Below are 20,518 nucleotides of genomic sequence, written 5' to 3'. Positions count from 1 at the left end.
CGATGGCATATGTCCTTTCCCCTAGCGACGTAGCAGCAGCTGTCTCACGCAATGGCCAACACAGGGGTGTGGAGGGAGTCGGCCATTCTATAAGTGGGGTGGGGAGGGGTCCACCTAGTCCACACGTCCATTTTGTCTGCTTCTGCAGCACTCATTGTTTTTGAGCGCCTGTCTCTTTGTCTCACGTACCCCAGCCCAGCCAATAAGAACTTTATCAGCAGACAAAATCGACGTGTTCACTAGGCGCACACTAACCGAATTCCTAACTAACCACCTTCCTAAGCCCGCATCCCTCCCAAGCCCGTATTCATCCGAAACGTCTGTCTGCCCCATTATTGGTCGAACCACACACGCCACCTGTTTTCTTCAAGTCTAAGCCCGGTGCCGTTTCCCACGCATTACCAGCCAGGAAACCATGTTCTTGCACGCTATGTCGGCTCTACGTCCTGATGGTGCAAAACATATCACAGATGCCTGCCCCCGGAACGTCCTTTCGAGCCGACAGAAATACAGTAAACAGAAATAGCGTAAGAGCCGAAAACGTGTGCACGTGATGCTCGTGCGAACGCTTTATTCTGTGCTGTTTTACGTCCAAGGGTCTATGCTAGTGAGAGACCTGTCGCCTTCAAATCCTTTAGCCCAACTTCGGACCCTTGTGGAGGCAGCTGGAGTCCGAGACCTGGTACTTCGGCGATGTCCCGCAGAGCAGGTCGTAGAGAAAGTGGCAATGCCGGGGAACGCCGTGCCGGAGGGAAGATTCTCGCACCGAGAGCAGACATTTGGGGCCTGCGAAATGGGGCGGGATATTTTAGGTAAAGAGCCATCTGTTTTAGGCTTCAAGTAATATTTAAAGGCATAGCCGATCTTGCCATTTAGAACTGGCAAACCAACAACTTGCGGTAATATTCCAAGTTGTATCCGATTCTCGTGCGCCCGTTGTACTGAGTGATTCCAGAGCGACTAAATAGAACATAACGTACGCAGGCGATAACTTCTAGTTAGTTATTATGGGAACCTCAAAACTGCTTTATAAGCACCGAGAACGAACAAATTAGTGCAAAACTTCGGCATGTATTGATTAGCACGCAAAAAGTTGTTTTCATGTGACGACCAGACACTATCGACGCTTACGCACGCATCAACGCCTCTCCTTAGGTGAGCTGCCTAAAAATATCCGACATTTCTTTCTGAAGAAGAATTTCTGCACAATGAAAACAAAGGGCACAGTGAGAGAGAGTGCGCTGCTTTACAAGCTTATATGAGATTTTATTCCTGACAGAGAGAGAGAGAGAGAACAAAAAAAAAAGGAAAGCAATGACGTGGTGAATTCGTGCGAGCACGTGAACGCGACGGTGAGGACGTCGGTTTACAGAGGTATCTGCAGCGTTGTGGATCACGAATGCCTCGATAAGACAATAAAACACATCATTGTCAAGTATGTCTTCCTCCATAGATCTTATATGTTATCTGGCGAATAAATCCAGATAATTGTGTGCTTGAGGCATGTAGGTATATCTCCATTATTAAATCTTGTATGTTTGCACTGCATTAAATTGTCTTCAAAAACTGTACTAATCACAACAAATCTTTTATATGTAATAATACTTAGGACTTTCCCCTGAAGCATATACAGGACTTCCCTTCATTTTTTTTTCTATAAACCTTTGTCTTCTTACTCTCGCTTTCCTTAGGTTTGACTGATTCAATGTCACCACAGTGGTAAAAAACAGCAAATATCAGCGGGCGCTTAACCAGCCTTCGCCTAACTAGCTCATTCGCGCCTCTTACTGTACTTGCACCAAATCCTCGGAGGCTTCCTGTTTCAGTAATGTGGATGCGTCATGCGACGTAGAAGGCGATACACGACACAAAGGGCAATATCTCTCTTTTTAAACAATAACCATCTTTCATACGAAACAGGTTAGAGGTCCTGAAACGTAATCGTATACAGCTAACCAGTGTATACTCGCCTTTTTGGTCCTTCACGATCCTGCAGTGGGCACAGTCCACGAACAGCATGTCGTACATTCCAACACCGGAAACTGCGTGAAAGGAGGCAGAAAACAAGCATGAAACCGAACTCTATCGCAAGCATTTCATAGCGCAGCTCATTAGAGCCTATCCCCGCGTTTTGCATAGCCGTCGGCCTCGCCGTTGTGCCTCGCCGTAACGAGCCCCGTAGCCTGCGCCAGCGCGCTCCTTCCGTCACCTCTCGCGCACGGCGCTAGCCTTGCTCTGCCCATGTCCTACAAAGCCGGATCATGCGTTCTCGCCTATCATCTCGCTCCCTTCCTCCGGGCAGCGCCGTTCCGGTGACTCTCGATGCTACCGTCCACTCCGCCCTCGCTGTCCCGTTTCCCGCTGTTGTGGCACTGCCGCGGTGCCGGCGGCGGGCGCTCCTTGCCACCTCGAGCGTGATCCACGGATCTCCTTCTCCGCGTCGCGTGGCTCTACGGTTCTCAGCGGTGTCTCTAGTTGCCCCGTTTGCGGGGCGCGAGACTCAGAGGCATTTGTTGCCTGTGGCAGTGCTTGCTCCTGGCTGTCCTTCTACCAGCTCCACCCTTGCCCTATACCTCCCCTTACCTGGCGCAGTGCCGTAACGGTGACGAGAAAGAGAGTTATAGCATTTCGTCTTCTTATTTGTCTTGGCACCCAAACCATGTGCAGCCACATTAAAGCCTGTCTGTGAGTGTAGGAGTGTGTGTCCTCTACTCAATACCCCTGTTAACCATCCGTTTTCTCGTCCCAGCTCAGAAGAAAAACATCTTCAAAACGATCTGCGATGTTTGCAGAGCGCGCGTAGAGCCGATAGCTTGATATGCGCTGTGCTTTCGACTTTTCGTTCGCGTCGAGGAGAGAGATGCACGAAGGTCCATTCGCTTGCTGCTGCCGCGATGCCTCACTCCAGCATTTTGACAGCGAGTTTACGCGCTCATCGAGCGAGGTGTGTTCATGTTTAAACGTGCGCACGTGACACCATGCTTATATATTTAGTTAAAATACGTTGGCGGGCTAATTGGTTGGAATCTATGATGGAATGTGCAAGCGCGATTGAACAAGTACGTAGTAAGAAGCATACACACAAACACAGCACTGTTTCCGTGTGTCTGTTTCTTCCTACATCCTCGTTTAGTCACGCTTACGTTTTCTATGATTGTCAATTTAGTTAGAAAGCTAATATTTACAAGTTTATGCGGCCGCTAAGCTGGCTACTCGTACTTCGCTCAGCTATCCACTCATTTGTTATCGCAATCGGTGCTGCACCTTTCGGCTGAAGCTGCAAATGTTTTCGTTCTACTTTTAACCTTCTCTATTCGTTCCACACACATATTGACGAGCGTGACAACTAGAACCACCAGGCTACGCATATTACTCACCGCCATCCAACTGAACCTGGAAGATGTTATAATTTCTTCCATCAGAAGACTTGAATGTGAACGTAGCGTTCCTGTAAAGAAGCAAACGAAGGGCGTCAAGTTCTCAAAATCACTGAACTACGCAAGGCAGAGCGTGCATTGTAAAGTGGGCATGAGAACGTAATATTCTGAGTAGATTAACAAAACGACTTTATTCTGAAACTCAATGTGCGAAGAATCAACTAGCAACTTGTTGCAGGGAGACGTTTATTGGCACATGGGAAACACATGGCCAAAGAGCTCATTTCTCAATTCCGCCTGGATTTTTTTTGTTGCTCGTTTTGTCTTTTTTTTTAACTTGCGGTATATTGAAGTTCATGCAGCGCTTGTTTAGAAATAAAGGCTGTAGTGTTTTATCGGATAAACTGCGAGCACTTCATGTATTATTGTTCACTGCACCACTGGCCACGAGAGTTGATCCAACGTTCACTCCTTGAAAGTAAATGTATTTCATTTAGCGGTGCCACCGCTGGCGGGTCTTCTGTGCGTCAACTATTGTGAGAAGCACTCGGAAAGAAATTGCCAGAATATCGCCTGTTTCGCATAAAGAATTCATTCTGTTTGCATGTAAAGAAAAGTATTTGTCGGCTATAGACGAATGTGTGCTAACGTCACATGAAATGTACTCGAATGCACTGATATACGAATTATAAATGGCAGAATAGTTCCGTCGTCTGCAAACTGCAAACTGCCCCTGCAGTCTATGAAGCGGCCCGTAGCCATTTGAACCTTATATAGTCGTATTATTAGAAAGAAGTTCCTTTGGTTGCATAGTAGAGGCAAGCTCGTCTGAGCATCTCCTTCGATATGTAGTCTGTAGTCAGTATTTCTGTTTCCTTCCAACACTTTACTGGAAACATGCTGACGATTACTGATCAGTGCAAGAAGCCTCAACACTGGTTCTCAACGCACAGCACATGGGAAAGTTCGGCACATGGTAATTACGCGAAACCTTCAACAATAACAGCAAAATTATTGCGCTTCAAATGTGCCCCATATCTTGGTAAACGTCATTCGGAGAACAAAAGCCCCGTTTGAGTGCTGGAAAGAGCTCCTTCCCGTGAAAAAAAATCTCCTGTTAGCAGACACATACCCAAGGAGGGGCCCGGGCCCCCCCCCCTCCCGAAATAAAGCGGCACCTCCCCCCCCCCCTCCTATCAACCCACGCCACTACTCCTCACACACATTCCTAAAGCGCCGACAAATCAATCTACTTGGCGGTCAACATTTTGACGCCTTTTACCGCGAAAGCAATGTATGGCTAACTACTGTAGTTTTTTTCGGTGTCCATTATCAGAAAAAATCATCATGTGGACCGATCCTGGTGATAGTGAAGAAAGGGTCCAAGATCAATGGCACATACTCCTTTGGGCTCGGGAACCTGCAACGCGCCCTTCGGAGTCTTCGGGACGGGCCCACGTATGAGGAGCTCTTAACACCTGCTTCGCCTCCGCCGCGTGTGGGCCCGGTATTGCAATGTCTTCGGGATCGTCCTACGAATGGAGAGTTCTTAATGCCTGCTTCACCTCCGCCGGCGGTCGCTCCGGCATGGCATTACCTTCGGGATCGACCCACGTATGGCGAGCGCTTAACGCCTGCTTCACCTCCACCGTGGGTGGGCCTGGTATTGCAATATCTTTGTAATCGGCCTACGTATGGGGTGTTCTTAATGCCTGCTTCACCTCCGCGGGGGGTCGGCCCGGTGTTGCACTATCTTCGGGATCGGCCCACGTATGCGGGGTGCTTAACGCCTGCTTCACTTCCGCCGCGGGTCGGCCCAATATTGCATTATCTTCTGGCTGACCCGCAGCAGAAGTGGAACACTTTGCTTTTCGTTTGAGAGCTTTGACTGTCGTCAGCTTTCGCTGCCATTCCATCTTCACAGAGTGGAATGGTTGTCAATTTTGCACTCCTTTTGAATGACGGTAGTTATCAGCATCTCCGGGGGTGTGGAGGCCAGTTTTCTCATCGGCCCGCGCTACTAACCCAAGGTGAATTCATTTGTCACCATCTGTTGCAGCAGGCAGGGCGTAGTTTATTGTTTTAATTATAATATTTTATTTTATTTATAATGCCTAACAAAATTTTTATCTGACCATCTATTCAACGATCACGCGCATCGCTGTGGCTTCGTTAGTTCAACCTTCCTTATTTAGACTGATCCAGGGTCCAGGAAATGGAATCGGTTGATAGTCAGCTGGTCTGTGTGCTCGTGGAACGAGTTGTTGCCGGAGAAACTGTCAGTTGCGTTTAACTTTTCCTTTTGCTTCATTATTTCCTCGAGTGACGGTCGCCGCGACGCTGGCAGATCTTCGGAACCATATATCCGCGATATGGGTTAGGTGAGGTGGAAAATAAGATATTGCGAAACAGCGTCCATGATCAGACCCTGCAATAACCGTTAAACTCATAATCAATATGACTGTCACCCCTTACGTCGTCTGCTTTTTCCCTAATTGTACAGCACTTTTCGTGCAAAATTGGCAACTGGAAAGAAGAGTCGCAAGGAGTTGAGAAATTAAGCGATCTACTTAGGGAGAAAGCCACGGCAAGAGCCAAACAGTGAGGAAAAGCGAAAATTGATCGTGAAAATATTTATCCATCAACATCTTTTTATTTAAGAAGGAAGTAGAGAAAACGTCACCGGAAGTTGAGAATAATTCCGTGTCTTGAATGACACTTCTAGAGTTATGAATCGAGCCGCTTGACGTATCCACTTCCCTGCTGTGCTAATGGGGATGTTTTTCTAAACTTCCGCGGTGGCCTCAGTACGTCTAGAACCCCATAGAACCGCGTTCTGCGCTCTACGCGGTTGTACGGGATTGAGGACCACGAATCGTTACGCAACTTCCCAAATAACAACACGAATCGGTTTTGGCACTTGGTAGAATAGTAAACGAGGGATGCAAAGGAACTGTGATTGTTCCGGAAATATACATTTCTCTAATTCTTCAAGAGCTAATTCAAAAAATGCTACTAGAAATCTTTATTTGGCACTTTGGCACTTTCACTTGTTAACTTGTTCTTGGCAAGGTTCCTCCTGCGCATCTTTCATGCGCGAGTCCATTTGATGTGGTTCTTTGTTTGTCAAGTAAAGAAGAGGTGTATCTAACAGGTGTACCTGTGAGATACACGTTATTTCAATTCTCTTTTGCGGGTTTGCACGTCTTTATGGCGAATGGTGGGCATTATTCACATTTGTGTTAGTAAAAGTACCCTCCCCCTCATTTGCATAGAAATGTTACCTTGGGTGCCCCCCCCCCCCCCGAAAAAAAATCCTGCGTACGTGCCTGCCTGTTAGCGCAAATTGTTAAAACTTAGTGGTGCGGCTCATTTCGCACGTACAAGACCGTACGGGCTGCCCCATCTACCCTACTCGATGTGAAGATGTATAACCATAGCTTGAGTGGAAATTTTAAAAAATTATGGGGTTTTACGTGCCAAAACCACTTTCTGATTATGAGGCACGCCGTAGTGGACGAGTCCGGAAATTTCGACCACCTGGGGTTCTTTAACGTGCACCTAAATCTAAGTACATGGGTGTTTTCGCATTTCGCCCCCATCGAAATGTGGCCGCCGTGGCCGGGATTCGATCCCGCGACATCGTGCTCAGCAGCCCAATAACACAGCCACTGAGCAACCACGACGGGTAGCTTGAGTGGAGGAGCCTGCCACGGGACAAAAGGATTTTGTGGATCGCGTCCCCAGAAATATTTGGATGCGCAAGCATTTTTGTTCTTCTATTCGTATACACTCGCAGCAAGTGCGACAAGTGTTCACCAGTTTTAGCATGGCTTTTCTCCTAAGGTTCATTTTCAAACAAACTTCCTGCTTTAGAGCGAGGCGGTTGAAAATACTGCTCATATGTGTAGCTGTAACTGTTGACATTTCAAAGAAGTTGCGTATATTGATATAAGACTGCGTAAACGTGGACGGTTGTAGTGAGTTTCTGCAGCGGCCTTCTAAGGCCGTGAAGTTCGGGACGCCGAAGGGTAGTCGATACGCACCTTTCATGGCCATTATCGTAGCGCACGCGGAAAAGGCCCTTGCCATCGACCACCTTGCTCATCTGGGTGTCCCTCAGGCAGCTGTCATGCGCTCCGAAGGCTCCTTGTTTCATGTTACGGTAGAGAACATACCAGGTGGCACCCGGAGACGCGCACTGCGATCAGTGGGTACATACACCTAGTACAAATTACGACCTTTTATAACCGTTTTCAAGGCGTACCACTTCTCACTATTTCCATCCTTCTTTGTCAGCTTGCGTACCATCAATGGTGAGAAAGAGGTGGGAAGCTCCAGCTTAAAACGTCAAGGACTCATTGCATTAAGAAAGTGTCAATCACGGGCGAAGAACACTGCATTTGCTCGATAATAAACGTTTACTCTCTCTGTGTCAAGTTAAATGAAAATACGGCAACATACATTGTTTCTCTAGTTAATGCTCCTGCTGTACAGTTGCAATATATATATATATATATATATATATATATATATATATATATATATATATATATATATATATATATATATATATATATATATATATATATAGGAAAGCCTGAACTACTAAGATCTAGCTTGCTACTCAGTGTTGGGCAAGGAGAAAACAAAAACAAAAGGAGAAAGGGCAAGCGAAGAAGACATTGATGATGATAATGATGATGATGATGATGATCACACGGAAAGAAAGGACATGAACAGTGTTCCGCGTTTCACGCTTCGGAAAATCCTCCATCTACAGTTTCACGTGCATTTAGCGTCTTAGACCGACCGAGCCTGGAATCAAAGACGATACTGAAGTCCTCCGAAAATTTCACTGACGAGCGTGGGTTTCAGGACGGACTGAACAAAACCCGGCTGTTCCGATTAGCACAGCGTCAACTTCCGCCAACTTGTTGGATTTCGTTTTGCTGGCCTATACCGAGCTAGTCAACGATGTCGTAGGAGCCCTGCGAGCCATGCTGAGCTGAAGAAATGACAAATTTGACGAAGCCCATGATAGCAACCCCGGTAGCCACTGCGCCAGTCATATTCAGCTGGCATTGACAGCCTGCGTAGGCCGTGCGACCTGACTGTGACAATTTCAGTTAGCACATTCCAAGCGAGAATCCAACGCGAACAGAGCAACGAACACTCTCAGTGGTTGCGTGCGTGAACATTTATCATCAGCTTCGACGAACAGCATGCTCCACTACTACCGGATCTTTCACGTTTCCCGTGCGACGCGTTTTCTTCAAGGCGCTGCGAACGTGGGGCATTATACAACTGAGCTTGTTTTAGAGGCTTGTCGCGAAGATGTGAGAGCGAGTTACTAATTTTTCGTGGCACTTGTTTACAGTTCGACGCGCACGTCGCCGCACAAAGAGGCTCGGCGTAGGCTTCGGTTTAAAAGCAGCATGCTTCTTGGGAATGCCGTCCGGACAAATATCTTGGGGTGTAAAAGTCTGCTAGCGCTGCTGTTCGTGGCGGAAGAGTGAACCTTTCCGTTCAATAATCGCTGAACGATGAAGAGGATTGTTCGAGCTTAGAGTCCTAAATAACCGAACGGTTGACGATGATCGAGCTTTGAAGCGTACCGCCGCCACGAAACTATGTCGTCAGAATGCCATGTTTCCAGGAAAGGAAGTTCCAGGACAGCCAATGTTTCCTGGAAGATCCACTTAGAATATTTCCTATTAGCTGTACTCGAGTGGATGTAGTTATTTCGAGCATTAAGCGATTCAGTCGTGCTGTTATTGCCGCCGAGGCACTTTAGCAAGTGCTGGAAATCTGGAAATTCAAGCATGCTGTGTAGGCAATATGTTCAGCACAGTTTTCTAATGCCTGGACGTCTCTTGTCACCTGGAAGTCAATCATGCCGTCAAACTGTTGATCTCCCAGTGAGTTCACCTTTTTGGCGTCCTGGTAGTGGGCCAGATCGGGCCTCCGGAACGACGATGCCTCCGCGGCGAGTCCTACAGTACTCACCCTGCAGCGCGCGCCAAGCGCGCACAAGGCAGCCAAAAGAAGCCATACCGAAGCCATGACGGGGAACACGGAGGTAACGGAAGCGAAGGTTCGAAGTACGGCGGCCAAGTTGGTAGCTGGAACGCTGCTTAATTGCAGGCTGCTGAGCTTTATATAGCACATTTAGCGCGGCATCTCGCACGTGCCGCAGTCGTGCCAAAGGTTCAGTGAACTCACTGTTTAGGCAAAACCCAGTGGGGCTCACACCTGTGGCGCATCGCCTGTGCCACTTTCACGCACGTGGTCCGGTATACCACGTCTGGACCATTGCCCACCATCAACATTTGTTTTGTGTGTGTGTGTGTGTGTGTTTCTGGAACACGTGCGTCGAACATTGCAGCTTCATTTCCAGCGACACTGGTGTACGTAGCCGCGCGGAAATTCAAAACAATCGAGACGTGCGCGATGTGGAGCGAGGTGAATGACCTCGCGAGAGAAAAGTTGGAAATATACACATTCATATAAGATAGTGTGTTTACTCAGGCTCTTTTATTCATTTTTCTGCTCTCTTCCTCCACGCCAGGAGTAATCGTGGCGTTGTTCTGTTCATGGATTAACACTTATTAACTTATTAACTTAGTAGCTTATTAACAGCCACTTAAAGCACTTATCAAGCATTACTTCAATATAACATATTGAGAAAGCAAAAAGAAAAGATTCTACTTTTCGGTTACGAGTAGAGATATAAAATTGCACGAAAATCTCAATGCGTGAAAAATGAATGAAAAAAAATTCTTGCGCTGAACTCTCGCATACTCTCGGCAAATATCCTAACCTTCCTTAGCATCCGGATGTAAAAAGAGGTGGCTAATTGCAAAGGCACACTTTCCAAACTTATCGGGGAACTCCCTTAATGCCGACAACTATGTGCTGCCGTAAGTTTTCGGTCGCCGTTGCGAGGCATGCGTACGGGCCGGCTCTTGGTCGTCGTCTCCCGCACCGCGTTCTTGTACATTCTCGCTGCTATGCAAGCAGTGTGTACGGTTCCGGTCACAAGGTACACAACTGTGCAAATTCAATAGGGCTTTCAGTACGCCGGCTTCGCCTGGAACATGGCCGCGCTGACGGTTTGTCCGTATTTCACACCTATTTTGCGCGCAGTTAAGAGCAGCAGTTTTAATTAGCCAGTCACTAAAACGTACTTACAAGAATGTGTACAGCGCGCACGAGGCAGCTATCCGTCTTCCCGCTGCGTTATTTAAACAAAGAGGTGCGTCACTCGCCCAAATCGGCCTAGGCGACATCGACCACTTTTTCTTTAGCCGTGGATTCGACATACCGGGCAACAGTGACGGCGACAAGCAGCCAGGCCCGTATGGCCGAATGGTCCAGCGTTAGCGAGGCTCCGAGTGGCGCGTGGCGCGGATGACAGCGTGCGATTGCTGCACTGCACGACACATCGCAGTGTGACGTGCTTCCTACTTTGAAGTGCACCAATTTTTTAATGGGATAGTTGATCATATTTCCAGAATTTGTCGATTCACATAACTTTATTTGATTTACTGTGGTATAAAGGTTGTAAAAAGGGATGAAGTGCCTCAGAAACGCTGGCCAACGTTTCAATTGGAGGACCTATCTTCGTCGAAGGCGGCCTCGTCATCCTCGGCACGTTAGGCCAGTGACGTCACGTGTGGTTGTCGATGGCGGCTAGTTGTAAAGGGAGGCACTTCAAAGAGAATGAGCTCTGTCGCATGACGTCTGTGAGCGTGGTTCCCAAGACGGCAGAGTGGTACAACACTCTGAGTGGACGGCAGAGAAGTAAAAGAGCGGCAGAGTGGGAAAGTGGGGAGAAAAGAAAAGAAAGCAAAGGAGAGGACAAAAAGGAGGAACTGGGGGGACACCAAGAGGGGGAAAACAAGAAAAGAAAAAGAGGGGCATGGGAGGGTGTTGGGGAAGCGAGAGGTTAGGGAGCATTCAGGGGTGTCGTTGGCGGCATGCTTTTGTGGCTTTAGAAGAGCCGGTCAGGCGGTCAGTGCGCGAGTAAAAATAAAGACCCAAAAAGACATCAGTTGAAATAGTGACTTTAGTAGCTTAGCAGCAAGTGCGTCGAGTAATTTTGAAGGAGTTAGGATGGCGACAAGGAGGCTGGGGTGAAATGCATGGGGTAACTGGAAGGCAGCGGCATGGTGTTTCAAGGGGCGTTAGCCCCAGCAACTCAACGTAGGTGTCGTTACGGCGGCATACGGAAATGGCGATACCCTGTGTGGCTGAAGCGCCGAAAAAGGTATGCTGGCGTTTGAGACTTTGAAATGTGTTGGTGAGGCCGTTTAAAAAATGATATAATTAAAGCAGAAAAAGAAGGGGGGGACCGAAACCAGAATAACAAATAGGAGGGTGATGTGCGCAGAAGCGGGCGGGGGCAGGTGTACATGAAAACAGGGGGTCGTACAGTTGATATAAATGTAAATAAATGAAAAAGTATATTACATTGAATACTAGGCAGGAAAAAAAGTTTTCGTAATGGAGGACTAGGTGAGGTTAAGGAATTAAGGTTTGCTGGTGGCATAACGTGTATATTGCCTTGGTTGATGATGTGAGAATTTCAGATTTAAGTTACCGATTTTAAAGATTCTAAGTTGCCACGTGCCTAGTCGGGTGTAAGCAATTAACTTGTGTATGAGGTATGGTTCCGTATATTTCCTTTCGCGAGTTGAACGGAAATTCGTTTGTAGTATGTAGAGCCTTGATTTGTCGAATATGGGACCATGTTCATTGAAGTGGCTGGCTACTGCTTTGGTTAAGTTGGGTTTTGTATCCGCACGGTGACCATTGAGTCTTGTATGAATTTGTTGTCCAGTATCACCTATGTATTTACTGTTTCCTACAAGCGGCACATTCTAGGCAGAATACCACGTTGCTTGATGTGCAGGTGAAACCCGGAGTTACCTTGTGTGAGTAATTCGACGCTGTACTTTTTACTTTAGTAGTAGATTGAATATGTAGTAGTAGATTGAATATAGTAGATTGAAACTTGAAATCTGGCAGTGGAGTTGCAGAGGCTACCGAAGAAAACAAGGACAATTACAACAGTACATCAACAAGCAGCTAATTCCACCCGATGTCATTGCTCTGCAAGAGACCTGGGGCTTCACGCCAAAATTACAGGGGTATACATGCCAAGCAAACGAGGTCACTGGTCGAACAGCCATTCTGATCAGCAACACCCTTGCCGCCATAGCACACGACAAGATTGCTGACACCGACATAGATCATAAGATTACCGAAATTATACCGAAAAAGAAGAACGGGGAAAGTACTTTTATTGTAAACGTATACAGTCCTCCAAAGCAGAAGAAGGGCAAATTCACGCACCTCTTCCACAGTGTGAGCAGGTTGGCTAAAAACAACACGCTCGTAATCGTTGGAGACTTCAACGCCAAGGATCCTAGCTGGGGATACAAGACCACCGATAAAAAGGGTACGACAGTAAAGGAGGCGGCTGACAACATAAACTGCCAACTCCTAACGGACCCAGAGGTCCCCACCAGGATGGGAAACAGCGTCCAGGAGGACACCAGCCCTGACCTCACCTTCGTAAGAACAGCGAGACAGGCGGTCTGGGAAAATATGCTGGAAAGCCTGGGTAGTGATCATTACATCATCAAGACGCAAATCGGAATGGCTCACGTAAGGCGTCGGATAGGTACAGCAAAAATAACAGATTGGGATGCCTTTAGACAAGCCTGTGATGGACATCCGCTGGGCGCGATACTGTCAATCGAGGAATGGGGGAATATGCTGAAGGAAAGGCAAAGCGAGTACACCAAGGAGATTGACCGCACAGAGCAAATACCGTAGGTTGACTCTAGACTGCTTCGGCTATGGGAGGCAAGACAGAGCCTGACCCAAAGGTGGAGGAGACAGAAGTTTAATAGGAAGCTAAAGCTGAAGATTGCGGAAATTACGCAAAAGACAGAAGAGTATGCGGAACAATTGGCGAGAGCAAATTGGCAGCAATTTAGCAATTCCTTAAGCGGAACCCTGAGTACTGCCCGAACGTGGAGCATACTCAAAGCACTCCTGGACCCGACTAAAACCAAGTCGGAGAACAACAAGGCCATACAGAGGCTGGTTCATGAGTTTCAGGGCTCAGAGTATGAGTTCATAGAAAGAGTAAGGCACAAGTGCTTCGGTGACGGTGACCCAGCAGCCTACACGGAGTGTTACAAGGGGAAAGAAAATTCTGATCTGGACAGGCCTATAGCCAAAGAGGAAGTATACGCAGCAATAAGAAATACCACTAGGAATACGGCTGCAGGCGCAGACAAGATAAAGAACGCGCTGATTCGCAACCTCAGTGATGAGCTAGTAGTCGAACTTACTGACTACCTCAACAAGCACTGGGCGGAGGAGACAGTACCCGAGGAGTGGAAGCATTCGGAGGTAGTGATGATTCCAAAACCTGGCAAAAAACTGCAAGTAGAAACTCTTAGACCAATCTCTCTCACGTCATGCTTAGGCAAGCTGTACGAGCGGGTGGTTACAATGAGGCTACAAAATTATATGGAGGACAACGAGCTGTACCCCCCCGCCCAGCATGTTTGGATTCCGCGCTAAATTATCGACGCAAGACGTGCTCCTCCAGCTCAAGGAGGAGGTGCTCAGCAACGTCCCACGGAACAGCGAACATGTCATCATGGCACTGGACATTAAAGGAGCCTTCGACAATGTCAGCCACGAAGCCATCCTCACAGGAATGGATAGCCTGAACTGTGGCAGAAGGATTCATGGCTACGTCAAGGCCTTCCTCTCTAACCGGACAGCAACAATCGGCCTGGGAGCAGTCAGATCAGAGAAGTTTCGCATCCCAAACAAGGGAACTCCTCAAGGGTCGGTCATCTCCCCCATCCTCTTCAACGTCGCAATGATCGGGCTACCAAGACAACTCGAACAACTTGAAGGCATACGGCACGCCATGTACGCTGACGACATCACGGTATGGGTGAACCGGGATCGCTCAGCGAAAAAGAAGAGTGCCTGCAAAAAGCGGCCACCTGCGTGGAAACCTACGTCAGGACCAGGGGCCTCGCCTGCTCGACGGAGAAGTCCGAGCTCCTAAGGGTGTGGCGAGGCAAACAAAATCGAACGGTCCCTACAAGCGATGAGCTCAGCCTCAACGTATACCTCGCGGGAAAACGCATTCCGGAGAAGACCACCATTCGGATCCTGGGGATGTGGCTTCAGTCCAATCAACGGCGCAATCATACTCTGACACTGCTGAAGACTGCCACCATGCAGGTAGCCCGTATGATCAACAGAGTATCTAGCAAGAGACACGGTATGAAGGAGAGCTACACACTCAGACTAGTCAAGAGCCTCGTGGTTAGCAGAGTGGTGTATAGCCTTCCCTACCACAAATGCATCAAGCAAGAAAAACAAGCGGACGCCATACTGCGAAAGGCGTACAAAACTGCGCTTCACCTGCCGCAGTGTACATCGACCGAGAAACTGCTGGCCCTGGAACTGCACAATACCTTCAGTGAACTAAGAGAAGCACTACTATGCTCTCAGGCACGTAGGTTGATGCAGACCCCCAGGGGAAGGGTGCTCCTGCGAAGATACGGCGGCGGCAACATGATCCAAGAGATCGAACGTACCGAGGCCATTCCGGACAAGTATCGCAGTACACTGCGAGTCGCACCGATACCCAAGAATATGGACCGGAACCTGCACAAGGCGCGTAGAGAAGCAAGAGCGGAGTACGTGCAGAGAACCTTGGCGAACAAGGACAACACAAGGTATACGCACGCGGCAACGTTCGTCAAAGACGGAAGACAAAACAGCAGAGCAGTGGCGTCGGCGGTTAATTCGGACCTCAAGGAGATCACCAGCGCATCACTACAGGACTGCACGGTAGTCGAGGCCGAAGAGGCAGCTGTGGCTCTGACAGCACTGGAGGGCTATCGATTTGGCAGGTCCCTAACAATAATAACAGACTCTAAAGCAGCATGCCGTAATTATACAAACGGCAGAATTGGGTGCAGAGCACGCCACATTCTATGCTCATGCGACCCGGGAAACAAAGTTCAGCATACCATAATCTGGGTACCAGGGCACACTGGCATAACAGGGAACCAAGAGGCGGATAGGATAGCTCGAGGGCATACCAACCGGGCGTCCGACACATCCAGCCTTGAGGAACCCGAGTCAGTACCCATGGGCTATTCAGATATCCTAAATTATTATAAAGAGGTCAGACTGAAGTACCCACCCCCCGATAAGGATCTAAGCAGAGAGGATGCTGTTGCATGGCGACAACTGCAGACGGGTACTTTCCCGAATCTAAACCTTCTCAATAAAATTTTCCCTACACAGTATGAGGCTAAGTGCCCATGGTGCGGAGAGAAACCAGATCTATACCACATATCATGGGCCTGTCAAAATATTGAATCCCCAACTATCTATAAAATTAAAAATCCAAGTGCGGAACAGTGGGAGAGTATGCTTTCCAGCGTAAGCTTGAACGGCCAAAAGCGCCTAGTAGAGCGAGCTCGCGGGTTGGCCATACTCAGTGGAGCCTTGGACTAGGGCACCAACCCTGTGATTGCAGACAGAAGAATCCATCAGAAGATGGAAGAGGCCGTCTGAAGCCGCGAAGATCTCTTTTGTAGAGCCAAATAAATTTTTTCCGATCCGATCATGTAGTGCACCTGGGGCGGCCACAGAGACCGGTTCCCAACTTCGTCTTTGTCCTTAGTTTGGCATGCACAACAACATCTTTAAAATTAGTGTTGCGTCTGTAAGCTTCTCTGGGTGGGTCGGGAAATTTTTTATTTAGGTTTCTGGTTGCTGGTGAGGATTGGGTAGTATTTACTGAGGAAGTTGTTCGCGTTTGGGAGTGCGTTTGAGAATTTAGTAGTAAGAAGAGGCGTTGTTGTTCTTGTGATTCTCGGGCGGGGCTTGAGGACCTCGGCTCGATCAAGTTTGATTGCAGCGGTGTATTCTTTTTGAAGGTCACTGTTTGGGTGATTCCTGTTTGATAGCGTTTCTTTAAGGTGATCGAGTCTGTCTATGTAGTCTTCGTTTTCAACGCAAATGCGACCTAGTTGTGTGGCTTGGCCTTGAAAGATGCCTTGTTTGCAATGTCTGGGACGGTGGCTCGTATATTCTAGGTACTGTTGTTTGTCGAAAGGTTTCCTATACAGCGTTGTCTATAGTGCCCCATTTTCAATGTATGTTGTTGTTTCTAGGAGGTTTATGCGCTCAATGGAAGATTCTGATGTGAATGTTATTGTAGGTTGAAAAGAGTTTAGAAATGCTACATATTTATCTAGACGGTCTTGACCATGTCCCCATATTATGAATATGTCGTCTTTGTATCGTAGGGATGTGTGGGGCTTGTCAGCGCAGCGCCCCCCCCCCCCCCCCCGATACGAAATCTGTTTCTAGAATCCCCATAAATATGTTCGCGTAGGTTGGTGCAAAAGGAGTACCGATGCTTGTCCCATGTATCTGTAGGCAGTAACTCTCCTCAATTTCGAAGTAGTTATGTGTTAGAACTAATTCAAGAAAAGACAAGTAGACTTTAGTAGAATTTTGTGCATTGTGTTTAGACAGCGTTTGTTTTATTGAAGATAAACCATCGGGGATCGGAATGTTGGTGTACAGGGTCGTGACGTCAGTGTTGCGGGAACTATGTTGTGGGGTAATGTGCCTTTAGTATTAATGTCCTCCATAATTCTCAGCAGGTGGGGCGTATCTTGTACAAATGACGCAAGTCCTTTTGGCAAGTCACTAAGGAAGTGGTTAAGGAATGTAGAGATGCTCTCTGTCGGGGTGTTGTTGTTTTATAATATCGGGCGACCTGGGATAATAGCGGTGTATAGTTCAGTGAATGGAAATTTATGAATTTTTGGAAGGAGGTAAAAGCACCCGGCAGTTTTGTTGCTTGATTTAAGAAATTAGTATTCTGACGGGGTTATCAGTTCATCAGCCAATAGTGATTTCAGCCTCTTGGTTATTGTCACTGTGTAGGATAATGTGGAATCGTTATCTAGCCTACGGTAGTGTTCTGGGTTGTTTAGTTGTCTGTAAGCCTCATGCTTGTATGTTTCTACTGGCCAAATAACTATATTTTCACCCTTATCTGCTCCCTTAATAACAATGTCATTGCGGCAACTAAGATTTGCTTTTTCCTTTGTTTTTGAACCAACTTTCTAGACTCTCCGGCGCAGTTATGTTTGTAGGTCTCTTAGACGTCTTGGATTGGTTTATAATTTCTTTACTGACAGTTTTAATGTATATGTCAAGTTCTATGGCTTGTTTTGGTTCGGGAGTCCAAGTGAATTGGGCTCTAAGTGGTGTCGTCCCGGTGTCTGGTGCGTTATTGTCTGCGAAAAAGTGTCTGATACGCATTCGTCGCGAAAATTCTGAGAGGTCCTTGTGAAGCACGAATTCATTTATTGTGTTGTTCGTGGGACAAAAGCTTAGGCCCTTGCTGAGCACGCCTATTTCTTTCTTACTTAGCGTTTTTGAAATGTCTAGTACATTGGACTGGTTTAATTTTGTGGAAGTTTTCGTCACGTGTGTTATTTCTAGACTCGAGGTCCCTCTTGTCGGCGTGAGGTGGCTGTTTGCCTGGAAGGTTGTTTTTTGATTAATGTTTGCTTTTTTCCTTTGTTCTTGAACCAATTTTCCAGACTGTTTTTCGTCGAAATGCTCTGTCTTTCTTTTCAACCGGTGTCAGGGCTATGTTCAGAATATAGTTGAGAAGAACTTGTTGCTGGGCGAGTTCGTACATATTAGCGAACATTGTTTAACTGCGCTAACAAACGGACCACAGAGACAGCACGGGACAAGGACAGGCGCAGTCCTTGTCCCATGCTGTCTGTGTGGTCCGTTTGTTAGCGCAGTTAAACAATGTTCCCTATGTTCAGAAGTCTGCGGCCAAAACTTTCGATTTGTTCATCGCAGTGTTCCTTGAGGATAATCAAAAGTTAAAGTGATGCATTGTTCAATGTTGTTTGACAGTTTGCACGATGGTGTGGTGGGAGTGTTCCTAGAGCTGGCAGAGCCTTCAGTGTTAGACCTTTAGGCATTATGTTTTTCCCTGTGCAGATTGCTTAGGTTTTCAGGTGGGAAGTGTAAGTTCGCATGTCCTTGGTAAGTTTTAGCCATACAGCGCGTGCCGCTGGGAGTGTGCCCTGTTAGATACGGGTTCTTTTCCTGGCATCCTTGGAGCTCACCAGATCACATCGAATCGCCGTCGCACCTAACTGAGGTACGCAGAAGCGCGTCTAACACGTTCCCGAGGCGCAACACGTCCAGATGTGTTGGCAAACCCTCCCGCGAGGCACCGCACGTGCAGACAAGTTGGCGGCCTCAACCACCTCGACCGCCGCACGTGGAGCTATTGTCCCACTGCTTGATTCTTGCCGAAAGTGCAACGGGAGCCTGTCATGGTTCCAGGTAACCTGGGTTCCGAGCGAAGTTGTTTTGCAGCTTTGAAAAGGTCGCTCGAAAATGGCCCGTCTCCTCCAGCTGAGCGCTTTGAGACGGGGATGACACCAAGGCAACGCCGGCTGTAAGTCACAGTGAAGCCCTCGGAGCCACACCATCTGCCGATTGTGACGGCAGTTGCAGACCTGGAGGCAATACCGGTGGCAAGTCATCCCTCCGACAGTGAAGCCCTTGGAGCGACTAGCTGAGCCGAATGTGGCTGTACTCGCACGAGCTCCTACCATTCGACGAAAATGACGGCACTTGAGTGGGCTCGACGATTGGCCGAAAACGACGTTTCACGTACGTAAAGGCTTTGCGTACGTAGGGCTCTTACCTGTGAGCAGTGCGCCTGCGCAGAACGCAAAGGGTTTGCGTGATTCTCACGGACGTACGTGAGACTCGTAAGTTTGCGTGCGTTCCTTACGCACGTATAGAGCTCCGCGCGGCGGTCTCGCGAGATCTCGAACAAGCAAGAGCATCATTGCAAGATGGCAGCCAAACACGCCGACAAGGTAGCTCCGCGCCTTCGTTTTTCTAAAAACGACTTGGATTTGTTGCGAGACGTAAGGGAGTGCAACCCCTTCGAGGACAACATGCGGTATAGCACTTCTAGGCATTGCGAAGTTCTGATCGGCACAAGAACATACTTTTGCGTATTTTGCGAGCCAATCCAACTCGACTGGCTTGGCTTTGATTTGTCTTGGATGCAAATGGCTACAGCAGTGTTTATACCTGGCGATAGATGGCGATACATAGTCGCTTTTAGCGTGTAGCGTGTAGCTAAAAGCGTTTCAGGTGCAGTGCGCATATGGTACGTAGAACTTTCACGTTTGCGTGCGTGAAGTCTCTCCGTACGTGTAACTAAAACTGTCTAATGTCTAATAAGTTATTTTTTTTCAACTGTAAATTTCAATCTCGTATTCATCATGCGTTCGCAAGACTCTGGCACACAGCTTGTGAAGGCGGTAGCTCGGTAGTTACTGGGAGATGTGTTAATTTTTCGACCCGTAAAAGAGTCGCTATTATCGCATCTGTTTTTTTCTAACAGATTTCAACATCTTGTTAAACATTTCGGGAAGAGCATCTGCAGCCACCTAAAGGAGGTAGTAAATGTGGTGAAGACCCATTACCATTTTTCAAGCTAATCGCTTTCATTGGCTCTTTCGTCCGTTTTCGCGGTGGTGGTCGGACTAACCGCCGGCACAAAGGCGCCGATACAAAGGTCACGTCGTGTTGCGCAACCGAGTTGCGGGAAGGCCGAATGCCGACTAATAGAGATATTTGAAACGCGTGTGCTGCCGCGCGAGAGCTTTTGGTTGCGTCAAACATGTTTGCCGGTGGTCGCCCACTCGGTTAGGACAGTCATTCTCGTCATCCGCCGCCCTCTCTGTCTCTGGCTACTGCGGGAGACGGCTAAGGCGGCGGCAGATGACCACGGCAGCCGCCTTCCACGCAGGCTCTCACGCTACTGCCGACAACGCATATACGACGAATATGCTGATACTGTTACGGGGAGAAGAGAGATTCTCACAACGCTTTCGGTAGTATAAAAGAGCGTTTACAGTCCGCGTGAAACAGAGAACCTAGTCGCCTTCACGACTCTCCTCATCTTCGTCTCTGGTAGTGCTCAGTAAAAATGTCTACAGCAACCT

The 20,518-nt window shown here is 47.9% G+C and overlaps 1 protein-coding gene across 1 annotated transcript; it reads right to left on the bottom strand.

Annotated features, from left to right (window-relative positions):
- Positions 1–523: 523 nt before the first annotated feature.
- Positions 524–9,525, bottom strand: LOC129382762 (uncharacterized). Its single transcript, XM_055066939.2, has 5 exons — positions 9,309–9,525; positions 7,424–7,578; positions 3,378–3,448; positions 1,971–2,042; positions 524–786 (listed from the first exon to the last, which is right to left on the bottom strand). Exons 1-5 carry the CDS (start codon positions 9,441–9,443, stop codon positions 635–637), a joined length of 585 nt encoding a protein of 194 aa, XP_054922914.1. The 5' UTR covers positions 9,444–9,525; the 3' UTR covers positions 524–634.
- Positions 9,526–20,518: the final 10,993 nt, after the last annotated feature.

Source organism: Dermacentor andersoni, chromosome 6, assembly GCF_023375885.2.
Source record: "Dermacentor andersoni chromosome 6, qqDerAnde1_hic_scaffold, whole genome shotgun sequence".
Lineage (NCBI taxonomy): Eukaryota > Metazoa > Arthropoda > Arachnida > Ixodida > Ixodidae > Dermacentor > Dermacentor andersoni.
The sequence above is the reverse complement of the archived record's forward strand: the minus strand, read 5'-3'. Positions and strand labels throughout refer to the sequence as shown.

Coding starts and splice junctions, on each gene's coding strand:
- LOC129382762 (XM_055066939.2), bottom strand. CDS start 9,443: ATGGCTTCGGTATGGCTTCTTTTGGCTGCCTTGTGCGCGCTTGGCGCG. Junction 3,449..7,423: donor TACGATAATGGCCATGAAAG/GTGCGTATCGAC, acceptor GCTTCTTTACAG/GAACGCTACGTTCACATTCA. Junction 787..1,970: donor GATCGTGAAGGACCAAAAAG/GCGAGTATACAC, acceptor CCCATTTCGCAG/GCCCCAAATGTCTGCTCTCG.